Below are 13,350 nucleotides of genomic sequence, written 5' to 3' on the forward strand. Positions count from 1 at the left end.
GGTGTAATTAGACAGAATGGTGTGCTCCCTAACTTGTTGCAACACCTAAAGTTAAATGGACCATATATTCACTGAAATTACACATAAGGTTTTTTAGATGTAGGTTTTCCTCTCCCTCTTCTTTTGACTGGCACTCACAGATAGTTCATGTGGATTCACTGAAAATTCATGCTGATTTATATGTGATAAAAGTGACCGGCTTCTCTTGCCTCTGTTTAATTAATTCTGTCCTACAGAGGTAGCAATGTGAGTTCAAGCTATTGATTGAAGCCCATGTGACAAGCCAGCTGCTTTACAAATCAAGTCGCTCTCAAATCTGCCTTTGAGTGATTTGTTTCTCAATATTATAATTTTATTTCAAACGTTTATTAGAATTACACATGTGGAAAAATGTGGGGGGACTTGAAAACTCTGTATTCTTAATTTTAAACTAATTCAACTCATTCAGAATAAGTACATAAGCAATTTTCATGGTCAGCAGTAAAACATAATTGCTGGTGATTTGATTTTCAATTATCTCGTCAATGAAAAATTATTTCTTTCATGTCATATTATAGACTAGGTGCCAACTTTGCAGAGCCCGTATCTCAAACAGGCAGTGGCACAATGCAATTTACTTTACTGCCGTCTTCAAGAAGAACGGCGTACTGTGCAGCAGACCACCAATGAAATAAGAGACCAAGACAAAAAGGGGGAGTGGGGGGCTCGAGTAAGGCATGCATGTGAATATTTAATTAGCTGTTAATGAATAGAAGTCATTAGGATTAATTCCTCCTTAGGGCTAATTCAAATGATCTTTTCTGCCCCACCGAGGAGTGGAGAGTTTGGTGTGCACGAGACTTAGGTGGCGTTCCCGTGCTGTCCCTTAATGGGGCTTCAGCCGCGGACAATAGCCAATCATTGAAATTGTGAAGCAGTAATGAGTCAAGTCATCAGCAAATATGCAATTAGTGGCTGTTCTGAGCATCTTCTTTTGCTCATAAAGATTATAAAGAAGTGGTGCAATCATTGGCTTATACCTTCTAAAATGTAAAACTTAAATACGGCCACAATGAGGGAGGATCATGCCTGCGGGCCAAAACACATGCAACATCACATTATGCATTTCATCGCTTTTGCCCGGCTCCTCGATTTGTTAAAATGTCAACACAGTAAATGTAAAATAAATGTAAAGGTCTCGATTTACCAACTCTCCAAATACCTCCAGACACTCATCTTGGATTGAGCCCGAGGCAGTGAGCACACAAAGTTTGTGAATGATGATTCCAAAACTTTTCTTCCACGGGCGGAGGATCAATCTTGCTGCGGAGAGACCTGACGCTGTATTGAACTGGAGACACAGATAAATAACCCATGTTCAGACCCAATCAACCACTCTAACAGGTGCAGCAGTAGCAGTGGTAAGATGACACTAGACCTCCACTTCCACAAATTGCATTCCACCATGTTCTTCATCTGTGCCAACCACACACTGATTCCAAAGTGCGTCTAGATGTAATAGCCATTCCTTTAAAAGAATAATATAGACTTAGTGACTGAATAAATGCACGTCAAGTATCAGATTAAAAGGTGATTTCCTACCTATGCAACAATCACTTGATCATTTGGCTTGTGAATTTGTTCTGCAGGCAATTCCCTCAAGAGCCTGACTTAGCAATTGCCTACATGAAAAAACAGATGCATGGAGGGTTGTAAACTTTCTGCTGAGCATTAGCCGCCTGACATGATTTGCTCTTTAAACACATACTGTGGGGACCAAGACCATTTTCTCGTTTGGAAGAGTCGGAGCGGAATAACACGCAACAGAGCCAAGAAGTAGAGTGATACCCTATTAAAGTTGCACACGACTAAGTATAACATCACTTGATAGAGAAGGTATCTCGTTGAACTGCATCACAAAGAGCTCATTTGGAATATCAAGGCTTTCCCCTGCTTCCAATAAAGGCGTCCTTGACTGAAAATGATCATTGCCCAGTAGGATAGGACACATTTGTCTGGGCTGGGACCTGCAGATACTCCTTATTAGATCTAACGACCATCTGTCCATGAAGGCCTTGTCTGTCACCCCTTTGATGATGTCATGGCCTGGACCAGTGCCGGGACAACAGTTGCTTGGAAGCAGGTTCTGGTTGTGGGCTTGAAATGGACTTAAATCATCGGGGTCAAGAGCCTCTTGCTCCGTCTGTGTCCTGCTTGCCCGACGATAACTAAAGAGACTTGTCAATGGGACCCCAGAGTGTGTTCGTATTCCCTGCCAGCTCCCTGTGAGCGGGTTGGCACACCACGTAGCCTTGGCTAAAGTAAAAGCCAGTCTGCGTGGCGTGAGTAGAGAGGACACAAGAGAGGAGAGGAGAGATTTACTCTCACCACTCGTGTAATCCCAATGAAATATTAAAGGAGACTTCACCTCACAAAGTGTTATGGAGACAAAACTCTTGTTTCCCATGTGCCAACATAAATCAGTTTTCCATGTGAGTGCTGTACCCTACAGTATGTGATAACCTTTACAATTTGCAGATGAGTATTGACAGATTGCATTATTTAGCAGTTAGCTAATATGCTGTGGAAAGCTAATAATCGCCCCTTAGCTTAGCTCCTTTCCTTTCAGTGAAAGCCACGGCTATCACGCTAGCACGTACTGCAGAATGTTTGCAAAGATAACAATGGCAGATTTACAACTCAGTTCTGAGCTCGAGTTAGGGTTAGAGTCATGTTTTTAACATCTGATCTTATATTCATATGTATGTGAGGAGGCATACAAAGGGATAGCTGCCACTAATGTATTGTATTTTGTTCCCACTTGTTCCCAGTGGCACTTAGTGAAACTACCCCCTACTTCCCTTCTAACTCTTAGCTTTTACATTTAAAGGTACAGTGTGTAGAATTTTGTGATATCTAGTGTTGAAATTGCATGTTGCAGCTGAACAACCCTCACCTCACCCTCTCCTTCCAAACATGAAAAAGAACCTGTGGTAGCCTTTAATTGTCATAACAATTCAAAAGGTGTTTAGTTTGTCCAGTCTGAACTAATGTAAAAAACATGGCGGCCTCCGTAGAGAGGGTCCCCTCGATAGTTCCCTTTCACCTAAATCTTACACACTGGACCTTTCAAGGTCTTGGTTTTAAAAAATGCATTTTGTCTTCCCTATGAATAACAATAATTACTGTTTTTACAACAAGTATAGATTTAAATAATTTAAAGTTTTATACGATCAATGTCACAAAAATAAGAATTCGTTTTTGTCTGTAATTGTAAACAAGACTGTACAACCAATTTGGGAGTCATGGCTCTTTCCAATTCTGTATTTGACTTTTTGCAGCAAAGCTTCACAAGTTGATCATGTTAAAGTGTTGTGATGAAATACAAACATATACAGTTTCGCTTACCAAATTACAAAGATAACTGTACTGGTGCCCCATTAGCAGTGCTTGACCAGTTTAACCAAGTTAGAGTAGACTTGAATAAGAACAACCTAAAGTGGAAGCGATATCTCCCCTTGTATCTCAGAGCAGCATCATGTCTTGATTTATCACAGTGTAATTTGCTCCTCAAATTTAATCTGCTCATTTCCAGAAACCTGGTTCTCTGTGCAAGAACTGCAGTATGTTTGGAGAAAATTGAGACGGCATATTTACAATTCTGCATCGTTACTATTGTGTCACTGTCAATTAATGGTGAGTATTTTGAAGATTACCACAGAACTGATTTTTAGATATTTTCCACTATTCTACACATGACATGTTTACTGTCAGTACAATGGAATAATCCTTATATGTCCAGGAAGGAGCATGTAGTTGAAGGTGTCATGAAGCAGAACAACAAGATGCAGGAGAGAGACTTTCATGAAAGACAGGTTGCTCTTCCAGAAAGTTAACTATCAATCTGAAACAACAAGAAAAAGGAAAGACTGGCAGCTGAAATCATGAGACAGGACAGGACCGAAATTTAAGAGGGATTTGCTGCTGCTACTACTGTCATGAAAAGTAATGTTTTAATCTAGTCCAAATGGTTCTCGATGGTATAGTAAACAGCTGAATCATTTGTGGGCCAGGAGGTGGAGGACTACAGTTGGTTTTTGTACACTTCATCTTGCCTATAAGACCCACACATTTTTACTCTACCTCTTGATAATCTGTTAGTATAATCAGGTCTTCCTCCTTTCATGGAAAATCTAATATTTCTTTTCAACTTCTGAGCCCCTTTCATGGTGTCGGTGGATGGAAATATATTCCTGTGCAGGAAAGCTTAAACACAGCTGAACAGCCTAAGAAAGCAGCAATAAGTGATGACTGTCAGACAGGCCTATTCATCCAGGTATCTCTGAGGAGTGTTACACCATCACAGGCTTCAAACTAATGCAAGTGGACAGAAGTATCATCTCAGTAAGGAACTCCGTCACCACGGTGGCATAGAGCAGTATCATAATACCTAAATTTGGCTAAATGCACAGCTCAGCACCTGTTATCAAAGTGCACCTCAGTAAATCAATATCTATTGTAATATCAAACCCATGTGTGTCACCGCTTCTACCCAGAATTCACCTGACTAGATCAGAGCGTGGCTCATCTTCCTCGCACTGCTTGCTGATCAATATGAGATGCAGGCTTTATAGATGACTGCCACATTGTCACAGTCAATACTATGGCAAATTGCAATTATGGACGCATTATGAACAATTTCATGGGTGAGCTCCCCTCGCCTCTTGGCAATATGGTTTCTATGACAGATTTGGCACTGGCACTCTAGTGACACATCTGCCTTATTGCCTATGTTTGGCTTACTCATTCACTCTGACATATTTGGATGTTCTACTCAGTGAGCTACATAGAAATGGTCAAGGGAGAAAATAGATTTGTTTGGGGGATTTGTGAGTCGGTGTGAAATAGTGTGTATGCATGCACTGACACTGGATATGAAATCATAAGTAATGGGTTTCTTTGGATTTCTTTTTTTAAGTTAAACTAGGATCTATGTTCTTCCACCACCAGCTGTCACAATGCCTCTGGTTGGTAGATGCTGATCAACTCCCGAAATGCACTGAAATGCAAAACAAACTTTGCCAAAGCTCTGCATGGTGGAAAGTATGCCATTTTAAATTTAAATTTTGAACAATCCAAAACTGCTTCCACTTACTCTTGTAAATTCTCTCAGAACTAGAGTGAATTTAATGATTAAAGCCCAGGCACAGTAACGCATTGTGCTTCTCCTGTACGTGATACAGTCAATGTTTTGTTGCAGATTTGCTTTACAAAATAAACACTAACTTTCACCTGTAGATAGTAATACTTTGTGCTAACCAGTTTTTATCCATCCCAGCTAGCTTAGTGGACCATCATAAAAAAGCAATGGAGATAAAGATAATTAATTTGGGGATTATAAACTGAAAAGGTTTGCAAAACTAATTCTACCAATTGTCTTGGAAAACATACAATTTAGTTTTAGTCGTGTCTCATTGGCTTCCACGCTCATGTGACACAAGCCACTAAACATGTTACATCAGTTTGAGCACAAATATGAAAAACTAACAACTGAAAACATTTGGAAGTGATACAGCCACCCAAGTTTTGTACTTATCGATATTTAAAAAAAAAAAAGGAATCACTATCAAATGAGTAGCTTGTGAGTATCAAAGTATTGATCCCATAGAATTGATCTGCCCAGAGCTCAGAGGACCATCTTAAAAAAAAGCAATGGTACTAAAGGCAACACTGAATTTTTGATTTATTATAGTTTAAAAAGTTATCGTCTTATAGTTTTTTTTTTTTTTTTTACAATTGTTTGTTAAAAGGCTGTCTTTAATTTCGCCCCAAGGGGCTTCCGTACTCGAGCTACACACCTGACCTAACGTACGAACGTCGCCATTCTCTTAAAACCTAAAACGAACTTAACGTTTAAAACCAGGTAGATTAACGCATCCTTCCTTCTCATGTACGAAACTACTCTTTACTTTACAAAATAAATATCGTAACTTTCACCGGCAGAAAGTAAAAAAAACTAGCGGCTAGCTAGTTTTCAAACATCTTAGCTAGCTGGACCAGAGGAGCGCGGGGTGAGTTCACAGACATATTGTGTATTTATATTTAACTCTGTGTTGAGGACAACATGTCTCCTGTGTGGAGGCTGAGACTTGTCGGAGTGACACCGACGTTGGACTTCGTCACCCGGTGGAAAACACAGGTCGTCCTATCCGTGCTCTCTCCTGTCCGGGGGCGAATTTAATTGATCCGGGCAAACCGCGAGGTGGCTTCCCCTGGATCCAGAGCGCTGAGGCTTCTCGGTGTGGGGGCAGGATTCTATCCCACACAAACCATTGTTTTAATTTTTCTCCACAACACTCTTACTGGAGGAGAAACACACCGGCACTGAGGAACACAACCGGCCAATTATCACCGCATTGTTGTGGAGGCAGCAGCCCTGAGGAGGAGATGGATGCGGACAGGCGAGCAGAGGCGCACCGAGGCGGCGGCGGCGGCAGCAGCAGCGGGTCTGTGACGGAGCCAGCTCCTCTGTGATGCAGCTGTGGAGAACTAGGGACGTCGGCTGCGATTAAACCGCTAAAGGAGGCGAGGAATCGGCGGGTGTTTGTCATTGTGCACACGTGTTGGGGTCGACGATGAGCGGGGAAAGCCGTGTAGCCAGCAGCAGCAGCAGCCTCCTCCACTCCGCACACAGGGAGCATCACACCGCCGCTCTGCTGCCTCTCTGAATCAGATTGTCTTGTTTTTCCTCGCCGCGGTGATCCGTCTTGTCCCCCCCCCCCCTGCACAGCCTGATCCTGGTATTACTATAATTTTATTTTTCGCAGACCTACCTGGTTTTTTTTTCCTGCGTGAAACGAAACATCAACTCTGATATTACAGGGAAAGTGTGCGAGGAGAGGACAGCTTTGGCATCTGTCCGTGCGCGCTCCACACCGGGATCATTTATCGTGGAAGTGTGACCCCCCTCTCCCCCCTTCCTCCCTCCTCAGCCGAGGTACCGCACATGCTTTCCCCCACCTGCACTTTTTTGTGTTTTTGTGTACACTGGAGGTGTTTTGCGGAGATCTGGCGTAAAATGCGTAAAAGGCTGCCGGTGACGCAACATCTCACACAGGCTGCATGAGAGATACATGCGTCGCAGGGCGTGAACTTGCAGACACTAACATCCTTCCCATTAGTAAAGCATCTGCTTATCTATAAAGGCTCCTTCTGCGAACCCCCCTCCCCTCCCACCCGCCATCACCCTGAATTCATCCAAACTCATCATCATGGATCTCAAAGCGGACTCGGAGGACATGGACTACAAGCGACCGGCTCCCATAGAAGTTTTCGCCAGCAGGTCCACGCTGCACGGCATCTCGCACATGTTCACCTATGAGCGGATGTGCATCAAGCGCAGCCTGTGGATCTTGTTCTTCCTGGGCTCCCTGGGCGTGCTGGTGCTGGTGTGCGTGGACCGCGTGCAGTTCTACTTCCAGTACCCGCACGTCACCAAGCTAGACGAGGTGGCGGCCCCGATGATGGTGTTCCCCTCGGTGACCTTCTGCAACCTAAACTCCTTCCGCTTCAACCGGGTGACCCGCAACGACCTGTACCATGCCGGGGAGCTGCTTGCCTTGCTCAACGGCAGGTGTGTGTGTGTGTTCACTTCCCATTGTGCGTCACACTGTGCGTTCACATGGAGCAGCTCTATCTGTTGCTGTATGCATGTCTTCTACAGATAACTCCTCAGCTTTGATTTCCTGCCATTGAATAACCCAGCCACCTTTAACAGCCACCTTCTTCCACCATGCACGCTAAAACAAACCTATATTCAGCACACAGACACACTGCCTGCTTGGGTGATAAGATATCTCCTCAGGGAAAACCCATCTGTGAGGGATTTAGCAGTTGTTGATTTAGGATTTGATTGTGTGCAATGCAAAATACCAGGCGACTGCACTAAGACCGAAACATTTGGGTGAAACGGTACATATTTAATTTGGGTACATTCTTCTGCAGTTATCATCAGTTGAAGATCATTAGATAACTAATTCCCTAACTCCCCCTTTAGAAATAGAAAACAGTGTTGATGGTTAATTTGTAAGGCCCAGTACTATAAATCTACAAGGTTCTAGTGAATATAGAACTTTGGGTTTAAGCCTAGTGGAAATGCAACTTTATAGATGTACTGTAATGTCTGAAAAGTCTCAGGTGAAACCCTAAATGTCACATGGAAGTGGCAGGAAGTGTTTTTACACCTGCCTCACAGGTTGTTGCTGCAGACTGCTAAGAGACGTTCAGACATGATTGAAATTTTTTTTACTGGAATGTGTGAATGTGAACTTGGACTTGACATTAGCCTGAGGTAGTTGTGGAGAGAAGAAGATGAAGAATGTTTTCTGAGAGAGGGGAAGGCAGCAATAGACCTGGTGACATTACAGATCATGTCTGCTATAATCCATATTGCACATGTAATCTGCTTTATGTATGAAACCCAATCCAACAACATGAAATGTACCCCCAACATAATATTCTTTGAAATATGTTGATACAGTTTTTGATTGAAAGGATCAGAAGAAACAAATTTTTATTACAGACCATGTGAATCCCACAGGTAACAGATAATGGATGAGCTATTTCTAAGTGGTTATAAAAGGATGAAGGAGAAAAGGCCGCTGGTGCATTTTCTTGCCTCATCATTTTACAGTCCATGTGATACGCATACCTCAATATTGGATAAGTAGATGAGTAGATTTTTAAATCCCCTGCCGACAAAGTGCAGAGAGACGTGTGTGATTCACAGCTGCCACCTCCTCCCTTTACGCTCCTTGTTTTCTGCTGTGCTTTGATCAGTGAGTCTTTTTTCGGCAGCCGTGACAAGCTCACCGCTGTTGATATTCAAACTTTAAAATTTCCTCACTGTTTCTTCCCTCAGCCACCATATTCTGATCACGTTTAGAAGCACAGTGCAGATGACCGTCCTCCACGCCATACTCACAGCTAAGGCCTTGTGAAAATCACTCACACACAAACACTGCTCACTGCTCTTATGCAAAATTAAAAGCTAACATACAAACATGTCTAAATACCATTTTCACACATTACTCAGTGTATTTTTACCGTATTGATCCACACAGCTCTGCAGCCTAAGGCACAGCTGGAGTGCGCTTCATGCTAGAATGACATAAATTCAATTTTCCCGTTTTCATACTGAATATCGCTGCTCCATGACCTCTATATATGCATCCATATTACAAGTGATAACCTTACAGGAAAGAAATGGATTCCATTGCTCGCGGCTGCAGTTTGAGAGCTATATGGTGTAGGTTTCAACCAGTGTCCCTACATCCTACGTGGATTTATTCCTCTGTGTTTGCACAGACGGTTGTAATGGCAAACCATTAAAATATCTGCATGCTGAATTTACTAGTTCAGGTCCAGCCAGATTTCCTGGAAGAAGTGAAACGTGAAAAGCATAAGGGCAGGAGCAGTGAATAAAGAAGAGAGAGGACACAGACAAGCAGTGGCGCTTGCTCCAAGTGACTTTGGAGTGAGCTGGCTTCTGATGGAGAGAGGGGACTACATACAGAGGCAATTAACTTGTGTCTCGTAAGCTTGTGATGAACAAGTCTTTATCCCTGTGCAATTAGTGCTGTTTGTTAAGCTACAGAGTTGTCCCGCTGATTAACGCTCTCGCTCGCTGTTCCTTGCCCCCTTTCTTTCCTTACACGAGCAACACCCCCATCTACTTCCTCTACAGATCGGTTCAGTATCTGATATTTTCTTAAATTATTACAAAGCCAGCTTCGTTGCTCAGTCTCTCAAAGTCCAGACGTAGAAAAGGTATTGTGTGATAAGGACTTAAGAGGAATAACAGAAGAACTTGAATCTAACTTGTAGATAAAGAAGTTCTCTTTTAAATTAAACATTGATTGGGTGGAAAACACTTCAGTGGCAAACTCCTTGATATCAGGCAGTGTGCTGTTGGCTTTGTTAGAAAATGGAAAAGTTAAAAACAAAGTGTTATGCTGCTGTGAGACTGCATACATCACTTTGTCAGGAGGAAGCAGCTGTATAACTGATGTCAGGCTGTCTTAGATACTATGAAATTCATAGCTGAACTGTGAGTAACTTCACCTTAACTCACTCCACTACAGTGGTCTCCATGCAAAAAGAAAAAGCAACCAAAAACAAAAAAGATCACTTTTTTCTTGTGTTTTTGCCGGTTGGAGTCACACTTAGTAGTGCGGTAAATTGCTCAGTTTTATTTGTATTGTGTTTTAAAGGCAATTATATGATAATTAATAAAAGAGAGGTCACTTTGGAGTAGGTGTTGTTAATGTAGTGCATGCTGCCAAAAAACGTTGAATCAGCTCATGAAAGTCAGAGAAGCGAGTCTTGTGCTTGCACAGTTCTCAGGCTGTAACATGTTTCCTGAGCTTGCAAACATGCTGAAAAGTCACATAAGCAGTGTGTGAAGTGCCACAAAATGCGACGCTCAATAACTTTGACCTTGTTATCTGTCTCAGCAAAATCACAGGTCCTAACCAGGATTTGACTGGTGTAAAGACAAAAGTAGGATGTAGGGACGCCAGTTATGCAGATAACAGAAAAGCAGAGAGATGCCTCTGAAGCTGATGTTTCACATGTAGGTTCTTTTGTGTAGCAGAGAGAGGATTACCAACTGAGACACATAAGTAAGCAATTTAATATAAGTTAAGCTTTTTAACAGATCTAATGTGAGGACTTGATTAAAGAAATTCAGTGCCAACTGGGCACCGGTTCCCACTGGACCGAATCACTTTTCAGATTTTGGTGCCTCATTTTGGTGCCTCAGCAATGAACTGAAATAGTCGCCCTGCTTACAGACAATTTAAATGTCACCTCATGTGCTGAGTTAACGATACATCAAACTGTGGTTGCAACACACTCTGTACATGCTTCAGGTAGCACGTAACGTTAGCCTGGTAGCTACCTCAAACTTTAGTCAACAAAATGCCAATGACCCCCATGGTAAACCAATCAGCAGGCAGTGTTGGCATCCATGGCCCCTGCAGCAGCAGGGGCCATTTCTATGATCTTGTTCAGAATGGCAGTGTGTGCGAAATTACCATTAAGATGTGATTTTCAAAACTCTGCCATCAGGAATCATTCCAATTAGTGTATTTTCAAGGACACTGCACAAATAATACAGTCCTCGTTAGTGTATGACTTCAATTAGTGCTAAGCAGATAATTACCTGATAGTATATCAAGATGTGTTCACTGTTGTGTCACTGCTTTGAGACGTTAACACATCTTAACACAATTTCCAGCGGAGGAAGATTTGTATTTGTTTTTTAAACATGCATGAGTAAGTGAAGTTCTGACAAAGTACAGTTTTATAACAACATTTTCACTGTCAAAGTTCAATCTGCAGTTGCTCGAGTACACTCGCTTGGTAGCGAACTGATGCAGATGTTCCCTCATTTGTTTTAGTCACCACAAGAAAATTAAAGTGGTTGTGGCCCATAATCCAATTTAGCCTCCCCGCCCCTATGTAGCCAGTTTGCTGTGATTGCTTTAGGGAGCAGTGGCAGGGCAATATTAAAAATCTACCCATATTATTGTGATTGTATGCGCTTCAACTAAAGCCTCCTGACTCTGGGATCTGAGCACAACGTCTTAAGTGCTCTCCTGGCAGCTTTGTGTTGCATATAAGACACAGGCTCAGGATAAAATTCAATTAAGTTCAGTATATACAACATCAGGCCGTATCTTCTTATTAGAATTAAGCATGACAGTATCGTGATGCAGTGCCTGTGTGGGTGAGAAGTAGTTTAAAGCTGAAATTTCTCTTTTGCAATTAAAGATCATACATCTTTTACCATGAAAACCTGATATGATACCGGCAAATAGTTAATTTTAAATAAATATCTGTATTGGGGTAAGACAATGGTGACTGAGCCTCGCAGTCTTTATTTATTTGCAGTCTTATGAGCTGTATTTCTGTGGTGACGTTCCTGGAAATAATTGTGTTCCGCTAATAAAATCTCGATGAGCAGATTTCTGTATATGATTGCTGAATCCTAAATTGCTGTCAGACAGTAATTGTTAGCTCTGTAAACACTGCTAAAACAAATATTTCCTACTGCTGGAGCTTCACATTAAATGCATTTAACTGGCAAAACACAATTCAACTTTTGTTATGAAGTAGTCACAGGAAATGCCATGTGTTTGTCAGCTTAGTGGTTCCTGCTAATGTTCATCAACACTTCATCTAAGACAATGGTCATTTTCATCATTCATTTAACAGCAGATCAGTTCAAATCTTTGTAAGAAGTAATGAAAAAACATGGAGCAACCACAGTGAGCTGCAGCGACACCATCACTGCACACATCCATTAACCCCACACAACCTTAATGTGCCTTAATAAAATTTCAACAGCCAGATTGTTTAATTTATCACATATTCAATCCATTAGCAAAGAGGTTTCTCTGCCACGTCTTGTCTTAAGTCTTTTATGCCGCATAGTTGCGTTGTTTATGCTAATTCTTCTTAGACATCTTAGTTATTTAATCAAATGTGATTGGAACTAGCTGTTGAAAAACGCTATCTTAAATTTTAATTTTAATTGGTCCCATGTTACACTTTATTTTTTGGGGCTTAATTTGACAAGAATATTGTGTGACATTCAATTCAACACTTGTTCAGAACAATATTCTCAATCTTCTCTATAACAGCACTGCTTAAGAAAAACCATGAAAGTCACGTCTCACTTCAGTGTTATGAGCACAGTAGCGAGAAACCGTCTTCATTTCAAATTACAGAACATTGAGTCTCACGTGGTGAATATTTGATTTCATTCTGTTTGTAGCAGGTAAACAACACTGCAGCTGCAGAACATATTACATTTCTTGTAATTTGGTCGGAACAGGACTTGAAAATTCGTCGCCAGTTGAATATGAAGGAGGTTCTCACAAAATAATGAATCTAGTATTTCATATTTTATTCATGGATAAACTTACATTATTCCCATCATCAAGGGACAAAATCTTGCTCATGAGCACTGACAAAAGCTTGACCTTGTGGAATTAAAAAAATCTGTGAAGATTTACCACCAATTACCGTTTGAAATAGTACCCATATCCACGAGACATAACTCTGCTGTCAGCAACCACAAAGTCATCCACAGATTTATTGTCAGAGGAGAAGGGTTTGCCTTTGTCTCTCGTGGTTTTCAATTCTAATTCTGGTTTCCCCATCTTGGGCCAGACTTATTCATGTGTGCACATGTAAATTGAGCTGTCCAAAATTATTGCAATAGCACAATACACAAACCCTATTATAAGATGGCTCCTGCTCTCTGGCATCCCACACAAATTCATTACTTCATATCAAAAACTA

General features: G+C 41.6%; 1 protein-coding gene across 2 annotated transcripts in view; it reads left to right on the forward strand.

The window, feature by feature from the left end:
• Positions 1-5,911: 5,911 nt before the first annotated feature.
• The window catches only part of asic1b (acid-sensing (proton-gated) ion channel 1b), a 143,660-nt gene continuing 136,221 nt past the window's right edge, over positions 5,912-13,350 (forward strand). The window contains exon 1 of one of the 2 annotated variants that reach the window (XM_069534136.1): positions 5,912-6,050. Coding sequence is in view for 1 of the 2 variants with exons in the window: in XM_020096845.2 (XP_019952404.1) it covers positions 7,251-7,612 (362 nt within the window). In the remaining variant the exon portion in view is untranslated. Of the gene's footprint in view, positions 6,051-7,119; positions 7,613-13,350 lie in introns of those variants that run through there. The other variant, XM_020096845.2, reaches the window with a different exon arrangement.

This window comes from Paralichthys olivaceus, chromosome 2 (assembly GCF_024713975.1).
Source record: "Paralichthys olivaceus isolate ysfri-2021 chromosome 2, ASM2471397v2, whole genome shotgun sequence".
NCBI classification, from domain to species: Eukaryota; Metazoa; Chordata; class Actinopteri; order Pleuronectiformes; family Paralichthyidae; genus Paralichthys; species Paralichthys olivaceus.